We start from the raw sequence: 13517 nt of genomic DNA on the forward strand, positions 1-13517 counted from the left end.
TCTTTAACTAACCTCAAATAAGCCAAGGCCTTCCCCCACCAGTTCACCCTCTCATTGATTTCTCCCCTCCCCCCATTCTTCCTCCAACTTCCACATTGTCTGAGATGGATAAATACTTTTTTGCAACTTGGTGTTTAACCAAAGTAAGGAGCTGGAACTGCCAAAACATAGCAAAACCTGGCAGAATTTTACACTACAAACTTCTCTTCCAACTGTATTGAATAACACCCTTGAAATCATGTCTTACAAATGTGGTTATTAAACTTCAGCAAAGCTCCATCTGTTTGTAAAGCAAATAACTTTTTCTGCTTACAAAATGTGGCTCAAATAAGCAGCATTTATCACATCTCTCAGTCACATCCAATCAAGCTGAACTAATATTTTATTTACCTTTAACATAAGGGAATCTGGGGCTTCCAATGGTGTACATCCATTTTGAGGACCAACAAGTTCTGCTCCATGCACTATGATCTTCTGACCAACAGTCAGCCTTCTTCTATCTAAGAAAGCTTTGAGAGGTGGATCCAGAAGAGCTCTGATCCCATACCAGCCATCAGTAACTTCAATTAAAGCTGCTGCTTTTTTACTTTCCATGTTCTTATTGCTACTGCTAGGAGATACAACTGTGTTCAGTGATATGATTTTGGAAATGCACAGTACAAGTGTTTTACCTGCTGCATCATCTCTTTCCATTATTTTTTTGATTGCTGATCGTTTACTTTTATCAACTTCCAAATCATACCTACAAAAAAGAATTTGTGCTTAGTTACAGCAAACAAAATCCATCTCATTGTTTTTCTTTTAACACAATTGTAGAAAACTGTTGGTTACTCATCTACATGATTAAGCACCACTGTAGCAAAGCCAATGTTTTCTACATTTTTGCAGGTAACACACACTATGTTTTTAATGCTGCTGTGTGTAAGTTTAACAAGACAAGCACTCTGCTAAGTAGTGAACGCAAGGTAGATGTGCTTATTTTGTAATCCTGATGAACCAGAAAGCACACAGTAACACAAATTACAGCTCCCAATATATTGCTATACACATACCTATATTTCAACTGCAACAGGACCATTTCTGGTGTCAAACATCTGTTAGCAAATTCATGTGGGAAACACACTTCCATGGCTGCCAATTTCCATACAATCCATCTGTAGTGATTGTAAACCCAGGCCTCTGTGATTAGGTTGGGATCCACGCCAGGAGTGTCACAGAGGGCTCTGCAGATAAATTGTTAATAAATTAACCTGAAATCCACTGCAAATTTTAACTTCCCTATTACTTAGACTATTTACACCTTTGAAGAATTTCTAGAAATAGTCCAAATTGACTTTGCTTTCTTTAATGGTCAGTGAGAATCAATCACTAGCAACATTAATCTACATAGCAAATTAACAATCCTATCTCTATTTATAACAACAGAGGTGTACTACAAATGCATAGTAAAAAACCAGTAATCAGAGGCTTTAAAATACCACTGTGGTGGATTTATTCTAGGAGACAAGAGAACCGCTATCTAATAAATACCATAGCTATCCCAAGTTCATAAGCAACAGTACCTGTAAAACTCCTTTTTCCCAGCTTTTCCCTCATCTGTAGGTATTAGCCATCCTCCATCAGCAAGCTGCATTCCATTTCCAGCTAATAAATACTCATTACTGAAAAAGTCTTTGATGAGAAACTGGAAAGATTCTGCATTTGTGCTGTTAACTTGTACACACTGTTTAGAAACACCGTATGTGTACAGCTGAAAAAAATCAGATGGAAAAGACAAAATAATGACAATACAGTAAGAATTCAACAAAGAGTTTAAATATCCGATCTTATAAATTCAGATTAAATATTTCTTAAAGGTTGAGACAGCTTTTGTTTGACCTTGCCATTTCATATGTAAACCATGGAGAATGGAGGATTCCCAACAACTATTTTAGCAGAACAGCATCAAAGTGTACTTTGAAAGTGTTTAAAAAAATTCAATAGGTTTTGTACTTCCACAGTACCAAAAGCAAGAGCATTTTTATATAGATTTATCTAAGCTTGTATTTTAACTGTTCTTTTAAACCAACTCTTCATATGCATTTTAAGTGGTGGATTTTTTCCCTGTTTGATTATAACACTAGAGATTTATGACCTTTATTATTTGGAATAGTCTTAAAAACTGGCTATATGATACTTAAGTACTGTAGCAACTGGTGTAACAGCTACTGTAAATACTTACCTAAAACTGAAGAATGTATCTATTCAAAAGCTACTGAGTTTTTATTTGCTAGTCTTGAGAAACAGATGTGAGACAGAAAATAAAAAGATATCAATATACCTCTTCTGTAGAATAAAAGTTAGGAGATTTCTCTTCCACTGCAGTTTTCAGAGGGATTCTACTGCTTGCAGATGTTTTAATGACATAAAGAGTGCCTGGCTGTGAATGAATATTTTGCCTACATTTCTTTTTAATTCTCATTTCCTGCAGATCTCTGGCACAGCGGAGATTTGTCACCATCCTGGCCATAGCTGCAAATTAAAAAAAACCCAAAACATCAAAACCTTTTAAAAGCATTATCAAGTAAAGATACACAGTCACACTGTAGAAGATTCAGAGCAGTGTTTTTTCTATGCCACTCTGCAGATTTTTAGAAACTGCAAGTCTAAATATTAAAAGTTTAATGCATTTAGAAAGCAGTGATTACTGAAGACATTTGAATATTTATATAAAATAAATTACACACCCATATTAATTTTATATAAGTCCCTGAACTAAACTTCCATCCACATACTTTTCTCATATGAAGACTGAACTCAATCTTCATAGAAAACTCCAACTGGACAGAAATTAGTTGATGACTACAGAATACATAATCCTGAAATTTTGGCCTGTTACTGCAGGATCTGATTCTGCAAATGTTCATACACCTGTTCAAATATACACAAGTCCTTCTGAAAAAAATCCAGATTATTTGACTGTAAATTATAGAAGTAACCAGAAGAACCAGAGCATTCAAGAGAGCTTAGAAGGCATAAGCCCTCATTCTTAGGTGGAACAGTTGAGCATTCAAAGTCTGCCTCTTTGAAAATGACACAATCAACCACTTATATGGCTAAGTCTACAAGTTAATTAGAGGACAGAAGGAAAACAAGCTTCTGTAAAAGTGAATGAAGTATAGCAAGGTTAGTCTAAGGTTCCGAGATTATTTTATCTATGAGGTATATAAGAAAAATCTAATATCAAATGAAATATAAGTTGTCTTGTTTCTAAGCACTGTGTGAAATATTTTCCTTCTCAGTTAACTTGAGAGATAAACAGGATATGCTCTTTTATAGGAGTGCAATATAAAATATTAGGAAAGTAGCAATTTCCTAATTTTCCTACCAAAATAAAAAAAGCCTTAAAAAGAAGCTTCTTTTATTAAAAAAAAGTCTGCAGATTAAGTAAAAACCCCTTAAAAATCAACTCTGACAGTTAGTATAATAGTTAAGTGAGTAAAATCTGAAAATACCTAAATTGCCATTTCCTAGGTCAGTGTCTGCTGCATGCTGGATACAAGGCTGTTGATCTTGAGGGCCAGCAGTATTTTGTTCAGCTCTGATCTGATTTAGTTCCATCTCTTTGGTCATACTTTTGCTGATGGGTGAGTCACATCTGCTGCTGCTGCTGCCTTGTTCGCACGCAGAAAATGTCAGCTTGGTTTTGAAGGGTGGAATAAAAGTTTTAGCAGTTTTGCCAGTTTTGTACAAACTTTTTGTTTCTTCACTGTCTTTTGCCAAGGCCTTACAGGGAGTGGAAACCCCTGTAGCACTGTCTGAAGAGTGCCTGAGAGCACAGTGCTGAAAAATGGCAGGTTTAGATTGGAATCCTCTGAAGTCTTGATCTGGCAGGGTAAGGGTAGGATTCTTGACTTCGTGTCGTTCTTTAGTTGACCTACAGAAATGCAAACATTTAAGCATACAGGTTTCATCTTCCTGACAAAAATCTTTGTCAGGAGTTTTGTATTCTTAATTTAGTAATACAAATTCCAATTCTGTATCAATAAAAAGACAAAATTTCAGTCTTTGATATTTAAAAAACAGAATACTTAACTTCTATCTATTGAAAAAAGACACAGTGTAACAGGGTATGGTTTGTTTCTCACTGGTCTACTGCAGCAGCATGTGTTATATGGTAACTTAATATTTATTTTGTCATAAAATGATTAGCCTTTTATAAAGTTAGGTAGTAAATTATTACTATATATTTTAGACAGTTACAAAGAAGAACTCTAAAATTTCTCACCCAAAAGGCTGACAAGTTATGGGTTTTAAAGGCACATGGTACATAAATTTTCTTCTGTCTTTGAAAATGCCTGTAATATAATTAGAAAAAAAGGAGTTTGAAATGGCATATTACATAGATAGATAGAAATTTACAGCACATGCTTTATCTATATTAATGAAAATTAACAGAAATAATTAAATAGAAAAGTCTTCAGAGTGGATTTAAATAGCTTTACTTTTTTCTGCCCCCAAAAATGTTTTTTTAAACATTTTCCCAGAGAGACCTAAGGGATTAGTGCTCACACTGAGCTCTCAAGAGTTTGTGTCTGTGAGCCAGCAAGATATTTTTAGATTCCTGAAAGGGAAATATTTATCACATTAACTCTAGGTAGGCTCACCATTCCATTTGGAACTCTTTCAGCAACCTTTATTCTTTTATTTGACATTACAACAAAAAAAGGGCACATTTGTACAAACTCCTCCTTCCACTATTGAAGGACATGCTTATCTTGGAATTATCAACGTAACTAAATAATATCTGCCTGAAATGTAAACCCACTTGTGCTATGCCCTTAGGCTGCAAGAAGGAAGTTTCATATGAGAAGTAATTATATAGTAAGTATATTACCAGTAAGTATCTACACAAAGTTAATCAATAAGATATATTCTGTAGATTAATCAATAAAATACATTCTTCCTATTGAGACTAGAATTTGTGAGATTTCAGTTTGTGAGAGAGCAGGTAAATTCCTCCTGAACTGGAAATTAAACCAGAGTTCTTGCAGAAGGAATATATTTAGAATCCATGCAATAAGGCAAATCGTTAATCACATAATTTCAAGTCTGCAGAGACATTACCACAGCAGCTTTCCTGAATTTCCATGACTGCATTGATAAATGCAGTAGTTGAGCAAACTTATATGTTTGGTTATGGAGATATGTTAGGTTATTGGAAATTGAAGAATTCTCAAGATAACAACTGACACTGGATTACTGCTTAGAACACAAGATTACTAAAATTACCATCAGGGGTGCTTTTTGAAGCTTTCAAAGACCTGGGGGAATTCTTTGTTCTGTTAAATTCAAGCAGAAGCTGCCTCTTAATTGGAGGTTCACCTAGAATAAAAACACAGAGTTTTAAAAGTGATGTTCCTTTCAAGTTCAGTTTCTTATCAATGGGGACAACATAACTGTAATTTCTAAATAAAACACTGAAGTCAGAGCAAGCAGAATTAGCAAGTTTTCAGGTCAGTTTTCAGGTTTTCATCTCCCCTTTCACAAGGAGTTTTCAGCTAGCCCAGCTCCCTGAACTGGTCTGGGTGTCTGTGCAAGCATCAAGTACCAACACTTCAGCCCTAGACAGATCAGTTTCAGAAGGCAAGAAACGGCTCTTAGACCAACAACTATTTTTCCTATCAGACTAGTAATCTTGATAAGCAAAACATTGTCCTCATCTACAATGCACAAAAAGGTGAAAATGAAAATACTGCTACTTATTTTTCAATGAAAAAACACTAGATACATACAGAGAGGAAAAAAAGTCTGCTCAGAGAGAAAAGGAGCAGATTTCTTCTGTAAGCTTATGGTAAAACAGTAAATCTGGACACCTTCAAAATTACTAATCATAAATTTAGCTTCTACTGTGCATATTTAAGCCTGGAAAGAGTGGATGAACCACGCTGCAGTAAGAAGAGTTTTTGTCACTGACACCTAGAGAAAGAACTTGAATGTTTCTGTGAGCTAAAAATCAATGTGACATGCAAAAGACCCCCCAAAACCTAAACCAATCCACTGTGCAGAAATATGGAGTTGAACATACATAAGATAAAACACCTACCAAGTGAGTTGTTTTCTTCAAAGTGCCTCTTCCCAAAGGTCTTCTTTTGGAAGTTTTTATCCAGTCTGCCACTGAAGGTCTGTGCAGCATTAATTTGCACTCCAGAACTGGAAAAACTGTCTTCCATAAAAGCTCTTGCACTTTCTTCAGCCTCTACTTCCAAGTAATTTTTTGGACTTTGGAGATTAGTATTAATTTCTGCTTTAGCAGTAGCACTGCATGAAATTGCTTCAGACTCTGGTTTTAACCACAGATTCAGCTGGCCTTTTCCAAAAGATTCAGTTTGCTCTTGCTGAAAGTTATTTTTAAATGATGCCAACTGCTTGTTTTTCTGATTGTATGGTGTGGGCTTAGGCATTTTGACATGGCGAGTGCTTGGAAAATACTTTGTTTCCTGAGGGCAGATGTTTTTAAAGTCAGAGTCTTGATTGCAGCTTTTTTCAGTTTTGAATTCTGAGATCACCTTATCTGTTGAAGATTTTACACATTCACCACTGTCTTTAATTGAACTAAGCTGATCTGTAGTACAAAGCCCACTACTCAAAAAGTAATCAGATTCTTCTAAAATTGCCTTTGCTTTTTGATAGGCATCTTTAGAAACTTTTACCTGCTTTCCACTAGCAGTGCTGAAGCCAAAAGCAGAATCTGAAATCAATTCGGGGCTGGTATTTTCTTCCCCTTTTGATGACACTACCTGCATTTTCCTAGGAAGTACTTCAGTGTGCATTTTAGACTTTTCAACATCTTCTTCAACTAAAAATGCTTCTTGTACATGTGGTGAATGATTACCTTCCATTTCAGAAAAGAGCTGTCTAGCTTTCCTGAGTGACTCTTCTGAAAGCTGTACAGGCTTTCCACCTGCTGTACTAAAAAATCCAAAATTGCTTGTAGAAGCATCTGATGGCTTTATCTGCTTATTTGGAACAAAGTGCCCTAAAAGTTTAATATTCTGCTCAAAGGATTGCTTCTGCGAATTTGAAGCAGACTTTGCATCTACAGATGTGTTTCTTTCTTGGTGACTGTCTTCATCAGTACTTGCATTTACTTCAATAAATTGGGATGTGGCTGAATTAATCTCTTCACTTGTTGCAGCATTTAAAAATTGAGCAGAATTAGGACACTCAGTGTGAAGGACTACAGATGAATTTCTAGCAATTTCTGTTTGATTCTTTCTTGAGTTAGGCTCAATTTCATATTGCACAGCCTCACTGCAGTCTTGAAACATTTGTCTGACACTTGCTAATGCACTTTCTGAAACAGACACAGCTTTCCCTTTTGCTGTGCTAAACACGGTTTGTTTCAGATCACCCCTTTGTTTTGCAGCCCTAAGTGTTGTTTCTTTTAACCTGTTAAAACTAGTTTCCTCATCAAAAAGACTGACTTGTGACTGATTTTGGCAAGCACTGGCTATGGTGTCTGTGAAGCAATTTTTATCAGCAGCAGGTTCATTTAAATGTTCTAAGTTGAATTCCTTACTGTCATCATTCATGTAAAAGCAGCTACTTTTTGCATCTAAAAGGAGTGATTGATCAGCTTTATTGTTGCCCTCCTCAACAAATAAAGTATTTTTTGTATCTCTAGGCACACAGTTGTCTTCAAGGTCATGTGGTACGTTTATTAAATGCAGAGAAGCTGCAGAGTGCACAGGAAAATCCTCTATATTTCCTGAATCATCCCTTTTTCTTGGTGAGCAGTCCAACTTTTTCTCTGCCAGCAATTTTCCATCTTCAGACAAATGAGCATCACTTTCCTGTCCTTTAAGGGATTCCAATTCTGGCTTTCCAGGTCTGACATCAGCTTTCTTATGCGCGTGTGAAGTTACCAAACTCCCTTCACAAGCTTCACCTAGATCAACAAATGTATCTCCTTCAACAGGATCAAGAGTTGCAGCATGTTTAATAGGACTGCTCTCTATTGCCTGATTAAACTGATCTCCAAGCTCTTCAGCAACAAGCTTTTCATTAAAATTGAGTTTTTCTGAGTCACACTGAGCAACATTTTCAATACATAAATCGCAGTCTTTAACACAGTTCTTGCCACATTTCCTTTTCTTGATGAGATTCTCAAAATTGTCATTATGTTCCTTTCCTACATCAACATCTGCAAAAAACTGTTCCGCTTTAGCCAAAAATCCATCAGCAATTGCTATTTTCTTGCCACTAGCAGTATGAAAACCAGTCAGATAACTTCCTTCCACTTCATTTTCCCCCATGTTTACCTCTTGTTCAAGAGGTATTTGATAATGATGGTAAGAACCAATTTTTATTCTGCTTTCATTCACTAGCAGGTCCTTATCATGAGTGGTGTCTTCTGCCATATTTTTACAATTTGTTTTTAATTTATCAGTGTTCTCTAAAACATTTACATCTCCTTCTCCGCACTGTACACTGAACAAGGGCAGAGAATGATCCAAAGCTGCATCAGGAACGGATATATCACCACCAGGAGCCAGGAGTTTTGGTGACAAACATTCATCTTCCTTTCTGTCTTCTCCTTTCTGCTTAGGAGACTGGTTTTCCATTTCATATGACATATTTAAACTGTGTTCTTCTACAACTGTAACAGCATCTTCTAGACATGTTACATCTAATGAGTGGTCTTGCAAATTGCCTTCATCATCTCCTCGAGTTAAAATTTGTTTGGAAGTTTTATAATTCTGCTTATGATTTTTAGGGGCTAACAGGCTGTTGATATTGTTAATACTACTGAAGCTAACATTTTCAGTATTATTTGCTGATATTTTTGCCTTGTTTTCCATATTTTCCTTGAATGCTGTACTAGTATTTTCCTCATTTTTATTCTGTGCATGGTAGGAAACGGAACCTGTGTGGGAAACAGCATTAATGCTTTTGAAATCTGAAACACGAGCAGATGTGTTTCTTTCTTTGCTTTCTTTTGTCAGGTATCTCGAAAAATGACTGTTAGAAGACATAGATCCTTTTGAATTGCGACATCTCGTACCAGTTTCAGAAGATTTGAACAAATAGTTATCGTCATCCAAGTCTCTGAAGAGCTCTGCAGACCTACTCAAAGCTGCTTTTGAAATATTTATTTTTTTACCTCCAGCTGAAGTAAAGCCTATGAAATTAGAAAAGCTGTCCTGCTTAGCTATGGGAAAGCTCTCATCAGATCTTCTACTTTCATTTATGTCTAAGTTAGTAAAAGTAACCTTTTTATCATTTTCGTGGAAAACCACTGCATTTTCTTTTTCATTTTTCACTAATTCAGTGTCTTCATTTGTGTCTTCCTCCTGAGTACAATACTTGTCATTTTTTACTTGATTTTCTGATTTAAAAGTGCTACAAGCCCCCACATCTTTGCTTGTTTCAGAAATATTTTCTACATTCTTTGTTCCATTTGTTTCTACAGCTCCTAATTGTTGTAAGCTGTGACTTTGTATTGTGTTACTTTGCTTTCTAAACTGTGTAAATTCAAACTGACTACCTGTTTCTTCCAAGATACTGGAAAGTTCAGCAATTTCAGCTTCTTGGCTTGCTGTCAAGGTTTGACTTGCTTCTTGCAAGGCTTGTGGAGTTCTAGAAAAGCTTTTACACAAGCCAACTTTATGTGGAGTAAACTGTGTATGCCTGAGCTCAAGAAAACTTGCCTGCGAATCTGAAGAATCAGATAAATTACTGCCCAGCTTGCTTTTTGAATCTGAGAATAGCAAATTTTCCTTTTGAACTTGATGTGAAAAGTTTCTGACTCTTTCCATGGAAGAAGCTTCAAAGCATTCATTTTCAATATCTTTGAACAGCATTCTGCCTTTTGCTATACTGGCTTCAGAGAATTTAATCTGCTTATTAGAAGCAGTCTGAAAGCCACTGAAGCCCAGATTCAAACTGCATGCATTAAGTGTCACTGATGATTCCCCTTTACACTTTAGGTTCTTGTTTGGCGTTTTGCTGGAATACATTGGTGCTACTTGCTTATCTTCTGCAGAAATGACTTCATTTAAAGAATTATTATCTACACAATCTAATAATTCTTGAGAAATGTCTACAGCTACATTACTGAATGCAGCTGCTTGAGGGATTTTGCTGTTTTCAGCTGGCTTTGGGTCTTCATTGTTGGCTACATCCTCTGAAAAGGCAGCTGCATCTGTTTTCTCCCCTTGTTTTAATACAGTACTGTCATTTTCTGAGCACTTTATTCCCAGGGGTCTGGGTACTTCTCTACAGTCAACTCCTGACCTCTGGTCTGCAGAATGCTTTTTACTGGGTGATAATTTATTGCAACAGTCACTACTGACTCCAGTTATACCAAAGTTGATTTGACACAATGTATTATGGGAACTGCTGTTTGTCACAGATGTAGAGTCACTGTGAATATCAACCAAGAGTTCCTTGTCCCTAGGAGAAGACCCAAGCTCTTTCAGGCTCTGAGGTACAGAAGATGTATCATTCACCTTAGCACCCATGTCCTTATCTTCTTCACCTTTCCCTAAAGCACAGCTTTTGGGGAGAAATTTGGAACATTTTCTTGCCATTAGGCATGCTGAAGTCAGAACATTACGTTTTATATTTGAAAGAATCTCATTATTTGAAGAATTTTTTGTGTCTTCCTCCAGCGTATTAGATACTTCTAAGCATTTTATTGATGCAGCAGGTTGATCCTCTCCTGCATTTTCCCCCAAGTCTCTCAGGTCTTGTTGTTTCAGCCTATCAATGAAGGAATTATCAGATGACTTATCCATTATATCCATTTTTAAAGTAGAAATGCTGAAGTTCTTTGTCCTCGTATTTGATTCCAAAAGCTTTTCCTCAGCAGGAAGAAAGTGGTCTACAAGACAACACATTACAGAGAAAAATTTGAATAAATTTATTCAAACAAACGTAGATTCAGATTTTCATAAAATTTTGGCTGATTAGATCATTCCTACACAACCTCAACAGCAGAAGCCAAAGTATCACTTTTGTTCTCAAATGCAAACACCTTGACCAGGCTGGAGGTCTGTTTAACCTAATTATATTCTAACAGCCAGAAACAAGAGATGTGGCTGCAGTTAATGCTACCAGGTAAAAAACAAGAAATAAATTTTTAGTTGTAATGAAATTTCAAAAGATGGGCTTCAACTCCTTGTGTCTCAACATAAGGATTTGTTTAAAATTTAAAGTACTTCAACTCCTAATATAAAGTAATTCTTCTAGTAAAAGCAGCACTGAAAAAGATAACTAAGCTTGTCAATTACAATAATGGCTCAGGTGGAAGTTTCTATTCCAGAAACTAACCTGTTAGGAAAAGTAATCACAAAATTACTTGAAAATGATGCTATCCTTATCACTTATAAAGGACCAATCCCATATGTTGATTCCCAACTGCCCAGCTACTTTTCCACAAACACAAGATTTTACATGATTTCATCTGAAACATTTACATGAAAGGCTCATAATAAATAATGAATCCTCCACAAATGATGAAAAGCTTAATAATGTACCTTGTTCAACATCACTGGCCACCAGACAGCCTCTAAATTTGTATGAATCAGATTCCAAATGTGGCAATGCAGAATGAGTAGGTGATTCAGAGGTTACTTCTTTTTGTATTTTTTCTTCTTGATACAGTAAAGTATTATTTAGTCTATAAATAAATTTCTTGGACTTCTTTCTCAGACTGGGTAACATCTTCAGGTTTTTAAAACCAGGCTTTGTAAGAGTATTTTCACTATTTATTAAATGGAGGTCATCACAGTTATCTGGAGATTTGGCACTACACGTAAGTGGGTGAACATCAGTTATGACAGATTTGGAAGCTGCTTTTAAATGTGTGGAAAGCTTGTCACTGTGGACTACAGAACACTCTGTGACATTTGCATGTTCCATTAAAAAAGAATTACAGTTTAAGCAGCTTATTTTGGAAACCTCAGCCGCACATCCTTTTACTAACTCTGGATCTTGAACACTCAATGACACAGATTTTACTGGAGTTGTTTCTGATGTTGGGTTGTTTTCAGTGTTTTTCATTTCACAGCATTTTTCTGACAAATCCACACTCAACAGCTTTTGTGCTTTTAACAAGCCTGAAGAGTTCACTACAGATGTTTCCACAGCATCATCCTTGGCCATTAGTAATAACTTTTCTTCTAAATTTTCCTCCCTACGCAAGTCGGAGGGTGGAGAGCTACATACAGACATCTCCAGGTGAGTTTCGTCAAGACCAGACAAGTTCAGCTGAGACCACTGGCTTGATGGAGAGTGCACACCTTCTTTCACAGGCCTCTCATTCCCAAAGGACTTGTGTGTTCTATAATCATGCACATCTCCTGCATTCCTAAGAGACTCAAATTCCTTTTCATGTCCTGTTAAACAGCCATCTTTACCATCTCCTGTATCTTCACTGGTGTTTTGGAGTAAAGAACCGTTCACTCGAGTACAGTGGCTGTTTTCAGTCCAGCTATTTGTTTTGACTTCCTGTGAAATGCCATTCTTTCTTCCATTAGGCTGCTGAGAGAGAACATCCCCCTTTTGTTGTGTTTTATCTGGATTTATCTCATATTTCTCTACTGCATCCAGAGCATGTGGCATCAGCAGAAGAGTTCCACTGGATTCAGCTGGCATGTTGAGTGTGTCCTCAAAGCTATCCATCTCACCCAGTAAGCCATCTAACACCTCTGACTCTAGAGTTTAGAGAAGATGGAGAGAGGAAAAGAAGTAAGAAAATAAGCTTTAGGAAATAACTTGGGAACAGTATTGGTAAATAGAGCTTTCAGTTTTATAGTCATTACCTTTACTCAGGAGTGAGTTGGTAAAGAAAAATGTAAGCAGGAGGCAAAGGAAATACATGTAAATGCCCTGGCCTCCTGAGCTCTGTAGTGGCTAAGGCTGCCAAGATGAAACCTGGCTGTCTCAAAAGAGTATTTTTTTCCCTCTACAGACAGAGAGTAAGAAATTTGACAATATATTGATTTTTTTCTTCCAAAATTTATACCCGATGATAGGTACCAGACAGGTTAAGAAGCTGTCAATTTACTGTTATATAAAGATTAATTATTAAATTGTCTTCTGCTATGACATAAAATAGTACAGTATCTAGAAAGATTTAGAAATAGTCTGAGTCTTTTAATTGATTAGGAAGGTTTTAAGTAGTTCCATGATTGGCATAAATATTAGAAAAATAATGAGAATTTTTTGTGTTTAGAAATAACATGCAATGGGGGAAAAATAACCCCAACTTGACTATGTAGAACTTATACATGCCAAATAAAAAAATTACCTTCTCAAATGTATGAAATGAGACTCACTTATCAGAACATTCCACATTCCAAACCAGGTTTCATTTACAGACTGCTTTTTAAAACTTTTTCATATCACAGAAATCATAATAAATACCTAGAAAACAGTCCTCTGATTTCCTTAGGCCCATAACCAATAGCTTAACTTTTTCCATTAGCTTTTTTTAGGCATAATTTTTTAACTTGTCTCTGTAACTTTCC

The 13517-nt window shown here is 36.2% G+C and overlaps 1 protein-coding gene across 2 annotated transcripts in view; it reads right to left on the bottom strand.

The window, feature by feature from the left end:
• BRCA2 (BRCA2 DNA repair associated) overlaps positions 1-13517 on the bottom strand; it is a 33513-nt gene that overhangs the window by 10907 nt on the left and 9089 nt on the right. For both annotated transcript variants that reach the window (XM_014309200.2, XM_031061400.1), the window contains exons 10-18: positions 11523-12701; positions 6086-10867; positions 5272-5364; positions 4268-4337; positions 3495-3916; positions 2321-2511; positions 1563-1750; positions 1053-1223; positions 391-742 (exon numbers count right to left, since the gene is read on the bottom strand). In XM_014309200.2, coding sequence (XP_014164675.2) covers positions 391-742; positions 1053-1223; positions 1563-1750; positions 2321-2511; positions 3495-3916; positions 4268-4337; positions 5272-5364; positions 6086-10867; positions 11523-12701 — 7448 coding nt within the window. The remainder of the gene's footprint in view (positions 1-390; positions 743-1052; positions 1224-1562; positions 1751-2320; positions 2512-3494; positions 3917-4267; positions 4338-5271; positions 5365-6085; positions 10868-11522; positions 12702-13517) is intronic.

Source organism: Geospiza fortis, unplaced genomic scaffold (genome assembly GCF_000277835.1).
Source record: "Geospiza fortis unplaced genomic scaffold, GeoFor_1.0 scaffold181, whole genome shotgun sequence".
NCBI classification, from domain to species: Eukaryota; Metazoa; Chordata; class Aves; order Passeriformes; family Thraupidae; genus Geospiza; species Geospiza fortis.